Source organism: Apteryx mantelli, chromosome 6 (genome assembly GCF_036417845.1).
Source record: "Apteryx mantelli isolate bAptMan1 chromosome 6, bAptMan1.hap1, whole genome shotgun sequence".
In the NCBI taxonomy this organism is placed as follows: domain Eukaryota; kingdom Metazoa; phylum Chordata; class Aves; order Apterygiformes; family Apterygidae; genus Apteryx; species Apteryx mantelli.
The window spans coordinates 38,882,326-38,899,193 of record NC_089983.1 but is presented as its reverse complement, the minus strand read 5'-3'; the positions used below and the strand labels follow the sequence as shown (position 1 = coordinate 38,899,193).

General features: G+C 42.3%; 1 protein-coding gene across 3 annotated transcripts in view; it reads left to right on the top strand.

The window, feature by feature from the left end:
• MYLK (myosin light chain kinase) overlaps positions 1-16,868 on the top strand; it is a 231,318-nt gene that overhangs the window by 61,149 nt on the left and 153,301 nt on the right. For all 3 annotated transcript variants that reach the window (XM_013960570.2, XM_013960571.2, XM_013960573.2), the window contains exons 3-4: positions 1,921-1,990; positions 10,203-10,360. In XM_013960570.2, coding sequence (XP_013816024.2) covers positions 10,211-10,360 — 150 coding nt within the window. In that variant the 5' untranslated portion in view covers positions 1,921-1,990; positions 10,203-10,210. The remainder of the gene's footprint in view (positions 1-1,920; positions 1,991-10,202; positions 10,361-16,868) is intronic.

Here is a 16,868-nt window from a genome sequence, read left to right as displayed (position 1 = left end):
AGGGATTTGGCCAGGGTCATGCCTCACACCCAGTGATCTTGCTGAATTTTGGAACATTTCTGTCATAAACACCAGCTTCTACCAGTTCTTTTCAATATTTGTAAAGCATGAGATGTAAGGTGCAAAGTAAGGGCAAAGGTTTATTGGTGGGAAGACGACAAGTGAGCTTTCTCATCAGATGCAGTCACAACTGTTTGCTCTGGAAATGCTGAAAATCTGTCTTAAAGGACGACAAGACATATTATTAGAAGTTTGTTCCTTTATGAGGGCAGCTTTTGATGATGAAATTCAGATCAAGGCTTTTAGTCCAAGCTTTCCCAAGACTGAGGTGTTTGGATTTTGGTATGTACTGAACACTAGAAATAATCCCTTTAAGGAAAACCAGTAGAATTTTATTGGGAGTGACCCACTGTTTAGTGCCATGAAAACCTTTCTGTAGACTTTTTGTTTTTAACGTTGCTTATAAACTACAATTCTAGCATATTTTTAAGTCAGATTGATTCCCCCCCCCCCCCCAATGCTTCTATAGGAAGTCACTTTGGAATCAGCCAGAACAAGCCCAGTTTGTATCCTGCTTGCCAGCTGGATTTCCCTCTGGCTTCAATTTGCTGCTATAAAGCAATTCTTAGGTATGGATGCTGTACTGAACCTGCCCAATGCATGTCACATTTAGTTACTCATATTTCTTCTAAGATAACAGCTGCAAAGAAGCTGTGTTTCTTGTGGTCTCTTTTGATTTAGTGCTCCTTAATCTGATGTTTCAAATTAAGCATTCAAGGTTTTGAGCCTTAAAATTCTTTTAAGACACATGTTCAGCTGCTTTGTAATGGGCATCTTTTTTTCCTGAATTTTAATGCTCAGTGGTTATGAAATAATTGAATAATGTAGCATGTCTGTTTATAATAAAGATGAATATATGTTATCAAAGGTATATATCCATTTCTCTCTGTACATATGTATTTTCTGTATCCTTACTTGTTCCCAAAATACCCTCTGCAGCTACTCTAATATATCAATAAGCCATTAAGGAATGGCCATGTAAGGCATATGTCAGGGCTCACGTTAGACATCTTCTGTGGCAGCAATGTGGCTACTCATTAGTGGGTGAAGTTGGGTATCCATACAAATCTCTGTGGGCCTAGGATCCTTGGGAACGCTGAACAGCACGGTTAAACTGGGGAAAATTAGAGTGGTTAAAACTGACAGTAACTGTGAGAAATGCACATCCTTGCTAATAAACTCTTTGTGAAGCAGCATAAACAGGATGAGGAGAGCATGATTTTCTTTTTCCTTGGTAAGAACATGTTGTTTTTTTCTTATATGATTTATGTAAATAATCAAATGTTTATGACTGTCATCTTCTTGTCCTCTAATAAACCTATCTTAACTAAATGTAGATCGGTTACCATCCTCTTGATTTATTCTCTTGCACAAGATGAGGATGAAATTCCTCACACAGCTGTGATCGTACCACAGAAACCTTTTCAGGTTAAAGCCAGTGCTGCAGTAGTCATGCAAATGTAATGGAAGGGCCAGATTTATTGATTGGATCGATTGGGTAGATTGCCTTCCTACCTCTCCCTCTCATCTGGTAACAGTAATTCAATTTTCAGTGTCACACAAACCAAAAGGTACTTTTTTGTCTATTCTAGAGAATTGCCAAAGAAAAGGGTGACTTGACAGTCGAATATTAATTACAAAGTTTGGTCTCAGTCATTCATGGTTAGCCACTTTTACTGATGGACATGTCTATGGCAGCCACTTTTGTGATTTATGTATTCCACAAGCTCTAGCGAGCTCAGCCTTACCTGGAAGAGTAGGTAAGAAGAGCTGTCCTTGTACTCGCAAGGATAACCAAGGCACACAGCAGGCTAAAGGCAATCTGCCACAAAACACTTGTTCTCCTTTTTTTCCAAACAGGGCAGCCCAGACTGCTGGAAGGTGTTGCACAGCGCTACCGAAGTTCGTTGTCCCTCCGTCTCCTGGTCAGGTGAGCAAGTATGTGAAGAGGGGATTTGGAAGAAGGAAGGAAGGAAAATGGGCTGCCTTCTTAGAAAGCTCTTACTGCACTTCAGAGCCCAGACTCTCTATCACTGTCTCACATGTATCTCTCTTGGAGTTGACAGTGTTTCAGTCTTTAAAGCAGCCTGGAGAATATTATTGTATCTGAATACCATATAGGGGCTGCGGCAGTATTTTGTTAAAATGAACACCTGGAACAGTTTGAACCTGCTCTTTCCCTTTTCCTCTGTACAAGCAAGATTCTTGCTGATGGAGAGACTTGTGGATGACTTGCTGAATGTGAAACTCCAGGCAGTGAAATGATGGGTTTTTAAGAACTTGCTTAATTTTGACAAGAACTGTGACATGATGGTCCGAAATGAAATTGTAATTTACTTTGAGGTTTTTTTGCTATCATTGTAGCTGGCCTAAGCTTTTGCACAAATTGAAATTTAGCCTGTAATTCCCATTTGTGTGAGACAGTTACACAAATGCAGTTTGTGGGAACATACCCAGAGATTTTACACAAATGCAGCTGCCAAAACTTAAGCTTGCAAAATGTTTGGATCTTGGACTTGGGCATGAAGATTTGGCATCTGATCCTGTTTCTACTGCCATGTCTGAGTTGCTTTTGAATCTTCCTGGGATGTTTAGGGGACTGGGTTGACAACGCCTTGAAGATTTTATAGCAAAAAGGCTTTTCTGGATGTTAGGTATATAGAGAAGCAGTGGGAAAATGATGATCATTTATGTATGAAGCAAAGAAGGAAGAAACCCCAGTCAAGTTGAGTCAGGACTGATACACAACCTCACTGTCTCCCAGAGTGTCAGGACTTCTTGACCACAAAGCTTAGCAGGACCTACGGGTACCAGAGCACAGACACACAAAAGATCTGAACATCGGAAAAGCATGATTTGCAGACAGTAGCTTTGTGTTTCCTTAGGAAAATGAAAGGTCTGTTTCTCTTGGACTAATATATTTAAGCACAGCCTGCTTAAATAAGATCTCCTTGCAGAAGCACCATCTTGTTGCTATTCCCTTACCAGAGGCAAATAACCGTTTTAATTACGGGATCTGAATGAGAGGCTGTACAGGAGAGTGCGGCTACGCCGGTGGTGCTCATGGGTGGAGATACAAGCCCCTTGCTTCCTGTTCCCACCTCCGACCTCTTCCCTTCTGCTAAATCCACACAGGACTTTCTAATCTGGATTGCTTTGGGGATCCTCTGTGGTTTATGCTTCCCTTGTATGCTGTTTCTTGGGTACTGGGAGCTGACAGGAGGCAGGATGCTACCTCATGTGGGCTGGTAGGATAAGACGGACAAGATGGTCACAAGTCTCATGGCTGCAAAAATTCCTTTCTGTAGTTCTGTGGAGAGCGTGTTCAGTTCAGATGTATGGAAGCCACATGTTAGTCCTTGTGGTAAAGATAGAGGCTGTAGCAGAGGAAATAAGGTGTGTGAAAAGGGGAAGCTGTCAAGCAGGTTTAGAAATGAAAGAAACTCTTTAAAATACAGAAGGCTTTGAAGCATAATGCAGGACCCTAGCAAAACTCTGGTGAATTTGGTGAAGCTGTGTAAGGAAATGAGTTTTTACCTGCAGTGATCTAAAATGCATGCTTTCTGAAAAAAACACCCTCATGATTTAAAAAAGGAAAGCTATAATGAGATCCAGCTTCCTGTGAGTTTATGGTAATTTTGTGCCTTTTACTAGTTATGCTATTTATATGGTCCTATTACTGTAGCCTGACTCCCAGCCTCTAACACAGTTATCCTCACGGCACTTCTTTGTGGTAAGGAAGTACAGTAATCCCCGCTTTGCAAATGGGGAGCCCTAGCAAAAGAGGGGCTTAGCGACTGGCCTGGGGTCATGCAGGCAGCCCGCTGCGGAGCAGGGACCTCGACCAGGGCTCCCAAACAGCAGACGCATGCTCCTGCCCCTGGGCTGTCCTTTTGCTCCTATTTTAAAAGAGCTCAGAAGATTCGATCCAGATTTCAGAGATGGTTCAAAGGTTAGCGGGGGCAGTCGGGTTAAAATAACAGAATAGCCGGACCTGGTAAGAACGCGCTGCTTAGGTGTAGAGTTGCAATATCAGTGAGTAAGTGAAATAAAGCTTCTTCAACTGGCAGCTCCGATTTCCTCCCACTTGCGTGCGCTCGCTCGCTCTCTCCCATGCACACGTCCTCTCTGCCTCTTATTTTTCTTCTGCCTCGGAGGAAGGACTTGGTAAAAGGAAATTAGTATAATTAAATGATTATGTAGGAAGCTGATGGTAAGTATTTACTTATATAAAATAAGTGAATGAGGAGAAAACATAAGGGGGATATCTTACTGTTTGCTTTTTTGGGTTTATTTCTGTGAGCAGGGTGTTGAGTGCTAGAGATTTGCTCTCAGTAAAAGATGCTTGAAACACCTTAGTCTGCTTTGGTATTAGAAAGATTAGAGGACACACTGTGAGAATTTGTAAGGATTTATGTGCTTTTTAGAAAGGATTAAGAATTAAAAAAAATATATCCAGATTAGAAATGCTGTCTAACCACATTGCTACCCTACAAGCTGACATTTGCATGGTGGTTTTCTTTTATGTATAATACCACACTGTCTGTGTTGCAACTTCAATTACAGTTGTTCTTGTTTAACCATCGTAGTCTAGGTGTACACAGCATGTGAAATGAAATGTTATCAGTCCATGCAGCAACCTTGAAATCTTTTTCAGTAGCAGGCTTGGAATACCTAGGAAAGAGATTTTAGGAATAGGGTCATTGTAGAAGGTTGCTTAAATAAAAGAAAAAAACCCATAAATATCAACATCTGTTTTTTTCCTTCCTATCAAATCTTAACCTTCGGCAAGATTTGTTCTCTTTAATATAATTTCCTTAAGATATTCAGAGGTGGCAGTTCCATAGGAACCCCAGAGCGCACGACATGGAAATATTTATTTGTCTGAGAGCATAATCGTTAAATATCCTCTAAGCTGAAAAAAGATTTTGTAATTAGTTACTAGAAGCATCTTCAGCCTCCATAGCTAGTTAAAGTCAGACTGCTAAATGTTTAGAGGCTTATGTTGCTAGAAAACTGCTTGTGCTGATTTGAGCTAATATTGATTGGTTAATTCAGTCCCTTCTAGACACTTTATTTAGAAAAAGATAAATCCCTACAAGATGTCCTTATGGAAAAGTCGAGCTATTACTTTATTTCATACTTTACAGTCCCACTATAACATTAGGCATCAACTTGTTCATAGCTTTTGGCATGTTACCAACATGCAATAAAAATGTAACCTGACTGGTAAGAATGACTATTTTAGCAGTTTAGGGGTTTTTTTTCTCTCTCCTTGCCCTCTCTCCCCCCCCCCCCCTTTTTTTTTGGTAGGGCTAGATCCAATAACCAGAGAAATTAGTGGAAAGATGACATTATCGGAGTTCAGCTCAGTTCCTCTATCAGAGAATCTTTCATGACCAGCCAACTTTGCATCCAAAGCAGCCCGTCGGACACTGCCCGAGCACAGCGCTGCTTGGAGGACGAGCGTGTTGGATACAGCGCGTTTTCCAGGCACATGCTGGTGGCTCTATTGCATGTACTATGTGAATCCAGCCCTGCAGCATACCCGGTGCTGCGGTTTCCCCACGTGAGTAGGTGTTATGCCTAACAAGATTTCTTAAGATAGCCCTGCATTAGCAGTGCGTTGCATCTAAGGACAGATGAACATTTTATCTTGACAGAATAGTCCTGCAAACATTTGTAGTATCTAGCATCTTCTTTTGGGATTTCTTTTTTTTCCAGCCGGTATAATGGCATTCACCAGAGTGGAATTGCATCTGATTTACATGAGTGAATATCAAGTTTGAATTGGATTCTGTCTTTTTTAATTTTGCCTTTTTTTTCCTTTTAGGAAACGTGAGGCATATGTGTGGTTTTGAACTCTGTAAAGCTGATACAGATGTGTGTGGAAGGATAGGTTTTGTCCTTGGCTTCTTATGGCACCAAATGCATTATAATGTCTTCATCTATATTATACCTGGCACATGGCTGTTGCTATTGCAAGTGGTCTGAAGTTTTATTGCAGGCTTATGTTGGCAGACTGATCTGCTGGTGAAGAGTTTCACAGCTACAGAGACATTGCAAGTTTTAGCATTTATAGGCTATGGAAAGGTGTAGCTTAGCAGAGGAGAAAAATGTGTGGGAAACAAAACTGAACACTGAGTAGTCAGTTGAGCATGTTGAAAAACTGAAGATCATCTGTGGAAAAGAGAAATTCAAGGAAGACCTTGGAGAAAAGGGGAAAAAGAAAAGGAAATGGGAAATACAAATTAAAATAGGATTTAGGCCAGTCTAGAACAGATAAGCAGATACAAAATTATCAGTGCCATATCATAAAAGTGACAAAAGATCACAGTTGATATTTATAGCAATTTACTATTTGAAAAATGTTTACTTTGAATCTGAAAAGAAAAACCAATTAACAAAAAATTGCTGACCAACGTGGGCTTGGTAGGCATCAGTTTACAGCTGTGTAACTGGGTGACAGTCTGCAAGATAAGCTGCAGTTTTACCTGAGTGAAGAACAGAGCTCGGAGTTTTGTGCTTAGTGAAAGAACATTTAATTAAAAGAATAATTCTCTCATGCTTTTCAGACAAATGGCTGTTCATATGAGTGGTATCTTGTAAGGATTTGCCTTCCAAACCACAGTTTCTGATAAGTATGTACTGCGAAGCAGAAAGCTTCTGGTGGCTCCTACATCTTAGAACAAAACAGTCTCTGGAGGTGACTTTCTGTTGACGGTGGAGGAGCCAAAGCTACTAGTTCAGATGGGCTGCCTAACTTGTAGACTAATAACTTCCAGGAGAGGAGTTTCCCTTTGAATCTCTTCCTGATAAATGCAGAGAATGTGTTCCTTGAGATGGGCACACTGTATTTTTATGGCGACTGAGCATGTCAGGAGTGCTATATGGAAATTCTGTTATCTGAGACTGGGTTTTCAGAAGCACGTATACGACCTGGAATATCAGTCCTCTTGAAAATGAGTGGGGTTGTGTGTTCCTGAATTCTCTAGTCAATTTTGAAAAATGTTCTCCATCACTTTTCTCTGAGAAGGGCTGGAGATTGGGGGGAAGAGTCGTAGTGGGTAAGACATGGAATCAGTGCTTTGTTGGGTGCGAAAGCTGCAAACAAACATGCAGTCATCTTGAGGTTTGGGAGAATGCCTTCTCATGGTCATTTAGCTTGCTTTTGCGTGGTGCGGTCTGGGAGTTGAAAGAAAATACCATTTAGGTTGTTGTTGGTGGTGGTGGTGTTAAAAATTCTGCTTCCCCCCCCTTCTCCCCCCCATTGGTTTAACTAATAACTTCGCAAAACACACTTTCTGCTGTGTGTCACAAAATTAATAATTCATTTTATATTGACAAGTATTACTTTGAAAATTCAAATGCCATCGCTGTGTCTGAACGCTAGGGACCTGTGGTGGGCTAGTCTTTGGGAGGACAGACAAGATGTGAGAGATGCACCCACAAGGCAGCTGGGATAACATAGCCTTAATAAAGGTGTCTAGTGCTGTTTTGGCAAAAGGCAGGAAGGCCTACGTTAGATGTCTGGGTAGCTGAATCCCCCTTCATCTGCTAGAGAGAAAAGACTATCGGCAAGGTATGTAATGGCCACTATGGACTTCTGAGGTGCCCAAGCACTACTGTTGATCCGGAAGAGGTCACCTAGTCCTTTAAGCGTTAACACACAGGGGTCCTGGGACTGGATCCATTAACTGTGAAAGGGCTGCCTGGAGGCTTGGGCTTCCACATAACTCGGAGAGTTGTGACACCGAATGCCCCATCGCCTTACCCACTGTGCAGGTCCTGCTCTCGGTCGCTAAAGCCACCAGGCATGGACCTGGCTTTATGCCTGCGGGATTGGCTCTGAGCTTCCAGATGCCTTTCCTTGGAGAAAGTTAGGATGATCAGTTAGGATGGGCTGTCGGAGAGCAATGATGTGCTGGAGTATTTGACCTTTCTACCCCTCTTTTGAAGAAGCTTTTTCAAAATGTTTCTGAGTACAGTTAATTCCCATCTATAATAGCCAGCAAAACCATTATAAGTGGAAAGAACGGCTAAATCAATCTTCCGTCCAGATAACTCCTACCTGTCGCTGCTGCTGAATGTGCCTGCTAAAATACTGTGGCCGACAGTGATTAGAGAAAAACGCAGCTATCTTTGTTGTTACTCCAACTTGTTTGTTTTGTGGTTGTGACGGTGCTTCATATATTTTGCACAACTGTTCTGTCCTCCCTGTTTTCTTGTAGCAGCAGGGAACAGAAAAACTTGAGAGGCAACAACGATGTGTAAAAGGTTTTTTTTTTTTTTTTTTTTTTTTTAAAGCCATGTAGATGCAATATTTGAAATGATACTTCATTTTTTAAAATGAGTACTTCTGGAGCACAGTTACCCCTTAATGCTTGGCTGATAGTGCCTGCAGCCCAACACAGCTGCTGTGCGCTTTCCCAGCAAGCTTGTTCCTTCCCACTTGTGTGCCCAGAGCGTGCGGCTCGCTCGCTCGGCTTCGCCGTGTGTTCCCCCACTCCAGCCTTTGCACGCAGCCCTGCGGCTCCTGCCTGCCTCCGGGCTGGGCCTGGGCCACGGGGTCGTGCCGCAGGTGAGGAGCGGGGGCGCAGTGCTGCAGTGAAGCTCTGCCTTTTTCAGTGGGACCCTATTTTCCAAACCTGTCTGGAAGGCATGTTCCCTAGGTAGCAACGCAGTGGGAAGGCCCCTTTCCTGCCGGGCCTAGGAGCGAGGTGTTCGCCCAGCTCAGCCTCTGGTAGGAGAGGGCCACGCGACATGCACACCCGTAGCGTGACCCTGTGAATGGGGGGCATCGTCCTCTAGGTGAGCTGAGGTGACTGGGAGTGACAGGAGCTTCCAGGCAGCGGTGGGAAAGCACGCGAGCTGTGATGGTACCGCGTGTCAGCTACCGCTTGGTGGGGGAAGAGGGAGGTGGAGCCCAGAAGGCTGTTAGTTCCTCTCTTTAACGTGGCGACTTTTCCTCCCCTACTCTCCAAACCTCTGCAGCCTCTTCTGGAACAAGTATTCTTTATGCAGGTGGATGAGTCAGGAATAATGTGGCCCCAGTTTAATTGATTTCTCTCTTGTTAAAGTTGAAACTTTACTGTTTATTCAAGTATTATTTATTACAACTTTTAGCAGAAGCAGATGAATAAATATATAGTCCATCATGGGTTGGTGTGTATGGCGGAGGATTATGACCTGGAAGCCAAGTTCTCTTCCTTGGTTCAACATGATTGATTGGTTGGTCAAGCATTTCTCCCTTTTATTCTCTGTTAAGCTGGTCTATTAAATAGCCATTTTGGAGTGGGGCTTCTAACTTATGCAAATTCTTCAAGGAATTAGCAGGCTGAGCTACTACCTTTTTTTTTCTTCTTCTTCTTTTCTGGAAAACCTAAATTTTTGCTTTCAGTTGCCAAAAAATAGGGTGAATAGCAAAAGAGTTGCCTCTGAAACAGGTATCTGTAATGAGGTTTTTAAAATGCCATTTTTGTAGCATTACGAAATTTGGTCTCCCTGCTATTTTCCTGGTCTGTGTGCTATAGAAGGATGTGCAGTAAACTAGAGAGTTGGAATTGCTGCAAAAGTGTCAGTTATGTACTAAGAGTGCTGTGCTTTGGAGGGAGATATCCAGATATTTCTTAAGATCTTGAAAGCGTGGTATGAAAAATCAGATTTTCCACATTCCCGCTTGCAGCTTAAATCCAGTGCAAACAGAGGCCTCTATTTCACAAGTACTTGTTTAACGCTGGCTCTGCTTTTGAGACTTACTGATTTTGGTGTATTCCAGGCCAGGAAAATCAAAGTCACGTTGCGAAAATATCCTCCTGAAATAAGTTATTACGGTTTAATGCAGTTGTAAAGGATGGCTTTTTGGTTAAGGCGCTGGTCTGGGACTTGAGAGTTCAATCTGAGTTCAGTTCAAGGCTGTGACCCTGACTGCAACCGTAGGTACACCAGGCAGTCTTCCTGGGTCACGCTTCCCCACCCAGAAAATAGCGCTTGTTACTTTAGACCAAAGACTCTTACTATGTATGTGAATATAGCAAAGCTATAGAATGATCTGTCCTCAATCTGATTTTTAGTAGCAACTGTAATGTAGGTAATTAATTGTTCTAAGTTCTATATCACAACTGTGTTTCTCTCTTTTACAGTTCACATCATGGGGGATGTGAAACTGGTGACATCAACTCGAGTTTCCAAAACCTCCCTGACACTCAGCCCCTCTGTGCCGGCAGAAGCACCAGCGTTTACCCTTCCTCCTCGGAATATCCGAGTGCAGCTGGGAGCCACCGCCAGATTTGAGGGGAAGGTAAGAAATGGAGATGACGGAGGGCTTGTCCACTTGTTTTTGTCCTTTCCTGAAGCTGCTTAGTTGGCTGCAGAAACAGTGAAATTTCTAATTGCCTCTGCGTTGTAGGACCTTTGCTCCAGAAGAGTGCACCAGTGTACACCTCTCCTGCCAGGCAGTAAGAGGGGGCAGGAGCATTACAAGTCAGCTTGTGAGTAGAGGAGAAGTGAGGGTTCTGCTAAGTGTGACCTAGGTGAGCATGTCAGGCACTGAGCTTAGTATCAGTGGAAAACTGCCTCTAGAGCTGGCTCTAATCAGAGAGGGTATGTATTCTCCTACTGCATATTCATCTCCCTGCCTCCCAAAGCTGCCTCTTTGCAAAACTTCATATGTAACAAAAGTAATTGCTGCAGCATGTGCTTCCTAGTAGTCAAACTAGGAATCTGCAAAGAGAGAAGTTGTGAAATTTTATTTAACTGTAGCACCTGCAATACATGTAGTTAAACGGAAAGCAGAAGGAGTGTTTCCAGAGGAAAGCGTGATTTGTTCAAGTAAAGATGTTAAGCCAACAGGGATAAAGCGTGTGGGTGGTGGTGGTGGGGAAACCCCAGCTCCTCCCCTTCCCCTCGTGCTTGGGACACTAAATTGTCCTTATTAGAATCTGTGTTCCCTTCATGCTTCAATCCCCATATCATCTCTTTCTTGTTCTGTTTATTTCCCCATCTTCTCCCTTAGCCCAGATCTTTTTCCTGGAGCTACCGCTTCTTCCTCTTGTCCCTGTAAGCTTCCTCCTGTCCATGTCGTGCTGTGACTGTGTGCTGACAGCTATATCATCTAACTGACTGCAGTCCTAGTCTTTGAAGCGATGAGACTTATCTGACAGAGACAGGAAACTGCAACTGTGCTGTAACAAACCAAGGGCTAAAAGGAATTTGGTAAATTCATAACTTTCAAAACTCTAACATAAAGAGAGAGCCGGTAGGGGGCATCTGATATTTATCTTATTTATTTGTTTATGCAAGATCAGGCTAGAAACTGGAATTTTTCTATGGAAACTGTGCAGGAAAACAATTTTTGAAGTATATCAATTTTTAAGTGGAAAATCAAAACTCAGAAATAGTTCTCAGATTGGATTTCTTTGAGGAAAAGTTGGTATTTTTCATAGAAGCACATACTTCCCATGAAAGTGTTTAAACTAAAGAACAGTTTTCTATCAAACTTCTAGATTTTTTTGAACAGTTTACTTTTTATGGGATTTTTAAGACATCAGTCAGAAACACCCTCTCTGTGTATGATGCTAGCTGCTCGCAATGAGCATTCCTTCACTTACTGTGCTTATCTCCCTTTTCCATTATTTTACCTTGCTTAGTTGCAAACTCAGTTGAAAAAGGACAACATATTGCTCCTGTAGGTGCACCGGTGCACGATAGTGTCCTAATTCTGACTGGTTCTTCCAGATAATACTACACCAGGCAATAACAGTGAAGTGAAATCAAATATGAAGCATGTGATGTAGCTATGGTTTTTTTGTTTGTTTTTTCTCCACTTTCCTAATTCAAAGCTTGAGTAGGATATTTTCAATTTTTGGTGCACCCTGCAGCCTTTTTATTATTAGTCAAATGGAAGCAACTATAAACTCTAGTTACCTGTAAGTTAGAGTTCAATCACTGCTTTGGTTGGGGAGGGGGGATTGTTTGTTTGTTTTTCAGATCTGGTTTTAAAGTATTAATTCTTCTGGGTTTCATATCCCTACCCCCTTTTTATCATTGCCTTGAATGCTGGATGGGTAAAGTCTAAGGGTTTGTTCTAGCAGCTTGGATAAAATACTCATTGAGTAGAACTGACAGGCTCCTTGAAGGAACTGAGCTTTGACTGAGGTCTTGGCTTGAACATATTTGAAAATTTAAATTCCAGTTCTGCCCATTTGGTGTTTGAGCATGGCTGAATCCCTTAATTTTCCATCCATAAAATGGGGATTATAATAATACGCTGGCCACATGCATGTCATGTAGATGAAGTAGCACTTTATTGCTTAAAGTGCTTTGTAAGTGCTAAGCATTAAGACTGCGGCTTTGCTGAAATCCATGCGAGATCTGTAATTACTTTGTGGCAAGTAGCATGCGTTGCGTTGTATTCCACTGCTTGGCAAACTGAGATTAGACAGTTACAGCCACTGCCTTTGGCGTTTCAGCCTCTTGCTGCACATGGGGTATTGCCTGGTTTTGGCTCAGTGCAGCTTGCTGCCCTGGGGAGCTTCATTTTGCCTCTCTTAGCTAAGCGCAGCTGAGGAGAAGCATGCAACCCAGCTGTAGACCAAACAGCCAATCTTTATCACTGTGAATCATTTCCAAACTTCCTGGAATCCAAACTAGCTGGAGGCTGCGATATGAACTTGCATTTCTGGGGGAGGGGGAAGGCGAACAATCTGCATTATAATGATTGGAAATAGAGTGTAATGGAGCACGGCGTGTTCTCCTTATTACTTCGTGCAAGGAAACTGAGTTTTGTAATGAGCATACCACTTAAAACTGTCCGGGTTGTGTGTTATTTGGAATGTAATGTGGTTGGGGAGCTTGTGTTTGGTTCTGTTGTTAATAACTGGGTTCAAATTAGTATCTTGCTTGTGCTCCCAGTCTGGTAACGTGACAGGGTGAGGGGACGCAATGCTACAGGCTGGAAGAACGCTGTCGCTTCCTAACTGCAACCTGGTGAGATTGCAGTCTACATAGCTCATATCATCTGGGTCCATCTTTAGCTGCTAGTACGATGTTGCTTTTTCTATTGCTTAACCATTCCCGAGGTTCAGTAGGACAGTTTTACTAAGATTTAGTGACAGTGATAGCTACTGAACATACTTAGGTTTTTCTGTCCTGGAAAATAGGCTACAGATGTTATGAAGGATTGTTGCTGATACTCCACTTCATCACACAGTATACGTATTAAACTAGGCTTAAGCTAAAGAAAAATAAAAGTTTTAAAAATGGCTAGACAGGAGATTTTCTTCAAAGAGTTCCTCTGCAGTGGAATGAAAGAACAAACATTTTGAGAATCCAAGACAGGATATAAATCTGATACTGTGGTGATCCTGTACTCTCATTAAGTGAACAAGGAGGAGAGAGCCCCAAAGTCAAGCTTTGCCTTTCTTTCCAACAGCATGTAAGATAAGTTGTGTGAAACGGCAATTGAAGATGAAGGACAGTGCAGAAACTGAAAAATTGCCTGTAAACATAGGAAATCTGAGGTAGAAGGGAACTGCAATTCCCGTTAACAGGAATTCTCTTAATCCCTCCACTACCACCCTGGTTTTCTTACCAATATCTCACCAAATTTATCCATATCTGACTGCAGATCTCAGTTTTTCAGTGTGACCTTAGGGTAGAAAGGTAGCTTCTCATCCTTCATGCATGTGAGCACGATTTTGGCCTGGAGCTCTCACTGAGGGGTGGAACCACTTAGTCAAGCGAAGGCAAGGTTACCTTCCCAGGTGCTCCCCTAGCCTCTGCATCTCAGTTGTTCATCAGTCAGTTGCTGAGCTGATTTTTACGGAAACCCTCCCAAATTACTGTGGTGTGTTGTGGCTTCCTAGTTTGTTGGGAGTTGACTGATGGACTGCTCTTCATTGCACAGCATGTCTGGGGTGAACAGTCCAGGGCAGTAATCTCCTGCCTTGTGCCAAGTCATTCTTGCTCAGTTGGAGCCTTTAAGATACTCCTGAAAAAAGGCAGGCCAAAATAATGTTACCCAGCTTTGTTTTAAGTTGTTTGCTTCTCTGTTATATTAGTCATTGTAATACATTATTAAAAATTTATCAGTGCTTTACTGCATTAAATTGTGATGGCATATCTTTCTAATTCAGTTGTACATCACCAGATTTCATACCTTTCACTGGCATAATAGTGAATCATGATTTCTTTCTTTGCAGCAAATACCATAACGGTTTCTGTGGCAAGTATTACACAGGAGGACAGGGAAATCCTTTCTGGCCATAACACCTAAATAACTACCTGTAAATTATCAGACAAGGTGATACTCTGATGCCACTGATACCATTTGAATTCAGATCAGATAGGGTTCCCTCCCCTTCCTGACCTGACTTTGGGTGATCCTAAATTTCACTTTCTGCAACTGTGCAGGATACTTTAATTACAACACAGAACACATAGCAATGCTGACCCATAAGAACCTTAACTGTATTTCTAGTTTAGAAATAAATTCATTTCAGCCTGTCCCACTTTCCCAGACTTAGATATGCTATTCTATAGCAAAGGTTCAAAGGGTTGGAGTAGACGAGTATGGATGTAAATAATGTAATTTTCCATACAGTCAAATGAAATAAGGCTTCCACAGATTTGCATGGTTTTGTGCCAGCTTGCCTGCCTGATTTCTTAGTATCCTGTTCAGAACATGTATCCAGCCTGATTTCCTGGTATCCTGGTCTTTCAGAGACTGTGGGCTCAGTGACTTAGACTGCAGCCTGCGTTATATCTCAGATTCCATCTTTTTGTGAAGACCTCTTTCCATCTAGAAATTGAACTTCTAAATATTGGACAACTTTATCCAGCTCTACATTCCCATTCGTTTAGAGGGGAAGGTCCGTCTCCCTTGTAGAACCTAGCAGTTATTTAAATACTGCCTTGACTCCACTCACATTTGCCTACATCCCCAGCCTGAGTGTTGCTGTCAGCCTGAGTTGGCCCATGCTAGTGTTTAGGCTTAGGTTCTGCTTTTCCTCGGGTTTGTGAGCCTTCCCACGTTTGTACTAAGATAGCAAGCTAGGCCTCCAGTTCCCTTTTCTGGGTTTAGAGGCATTGAAAGGTTCTGTCATGAGTCGCTGGGAAAACCTCAGAAAGCAGCTTGGTTTTCTGCAGCAGAATAAACCACTGGGACCCTAAAGTCCTGGTGGTGTGTATAGGTGAACAGAGCGGCCATAAGGCCTGGCCCCAGTAGGGCTGTGCACTCTTAACTGCCAACGTAAGCTGTCAGCAAATGTTAGTGCTCAGATCCCAGTTTCCCATGTCCACATTAACTTTTGTATGGGAGGATACTTTGAGGCACAGAGAGGTTAAGAGATTTGTTTAGGTTCCATACAGCAAACTGATAGAAAAGCCAAGAATAGAAACCAGGAATCTTTACTGTTCTCTAACCACTGAACCGCATTTTCTTGATCGTTTCCTCCCTATTTTAAGCTTCCACTTCTGAGACCAATAAAGCAGTCTGCTGCAGCCTTGCTGCTTTAAAAAAAAAACAAAACAAAAAAGGGTGGTTGCCCACAACAGTCATTTTTAGTTGATAACTGTGTGATTAGCTGCCCACACTTAACTCAGCTGAACTTAAATAGCAGTGGACTCATTACATCAAAAGCATGGTGTGAACATGTCTGATATGTCACTGAGTATCACACATTAAAAAATGGACAAGCTCAAAGAATGGCAGTTTCCAACAAACCCTTCCCTTTTCAGAGTGATATTAACCTCCACATTTGATTGCTGCAAGCAGTTAACTAAACCTGCCTTGGCTGCATAAGTGTATAATTTTTGAGGGTAATATTGACGGTCATTAATTTTATGAGTCTAAAGAATACTTGTGCTAAAGCTCTGCTTGAGAAGAACAGCCAAATGTCATGCTACGGACCACAGACTGATTGCCTTGAGGGTTAGGAAAGAATTTCTTCTCCTTGGATGAAGCATTGCGCAGTTGGCAACAGTGCATTATGGGTTATTTTCTACTTCATGCAAACCATGTATGGTCTGTTGCCAGAACCGAGATATCAAACTACTAAATCTAGTCTGGTATTCTGATCTCTGCGAGCTACGTTTCACGTGAGTCATGTATGGACATAGGCGCTTCAGAGCTTGAGTAGATGCTGGATTTAGTAGTTCGGTGTTTGCTCCCCATTAAGCAGTTACTGTCCTGCTCTTCCCCTCCCCTTCAAGTAAGGGCTGGTGAATTGGATGGTAAGTTTTAAGGTAAGCCAGGTCAATGGCAAATCCTGCCTCTAGTTAATGTGCTTTCTAGTTCTCCTTCTACCCCTGGTGTTGCAACACCCTGTCTTTTTTCTTTTTTCTTTTTTTTTTCCCTTGCAATAAGTCCAATGACATGTTTGAACTTGCCCATTTCTGAGCTTCTCTTGCTGCTGGGGGTTGCACAGATACTGTTTGAACCAGGTGCCTGAAAAAGTAAGCTGAGATCAGGTAGGAAGAAATAGGAGGGAATGGGGAAGTTAACTTACTTGTTCTGTGATAAAGAGAGACCAATTTGTGTGGTGTGTGAAGAAATAAAGGGTAGAAAGAAGTGTTGAAGAGGAAGACTACCACAGCATTTTAAAATTTGCATCTACCTGCTAACACAAAAACTGAGGTCTAACAAATTTATTTTCTTCCGGCTTCCACACCATCGCTGAGTGGCAAAACCTTTGTCATCTTCTCTTTGCTTTGGACTTAGGGCAGCAATGTGCACTCCAAGCCTCAGTCGCAAGCACTCCAGAAGTATGCCTTAATTATATTGTATGTCTAGATTTGAGGTGGTAGAA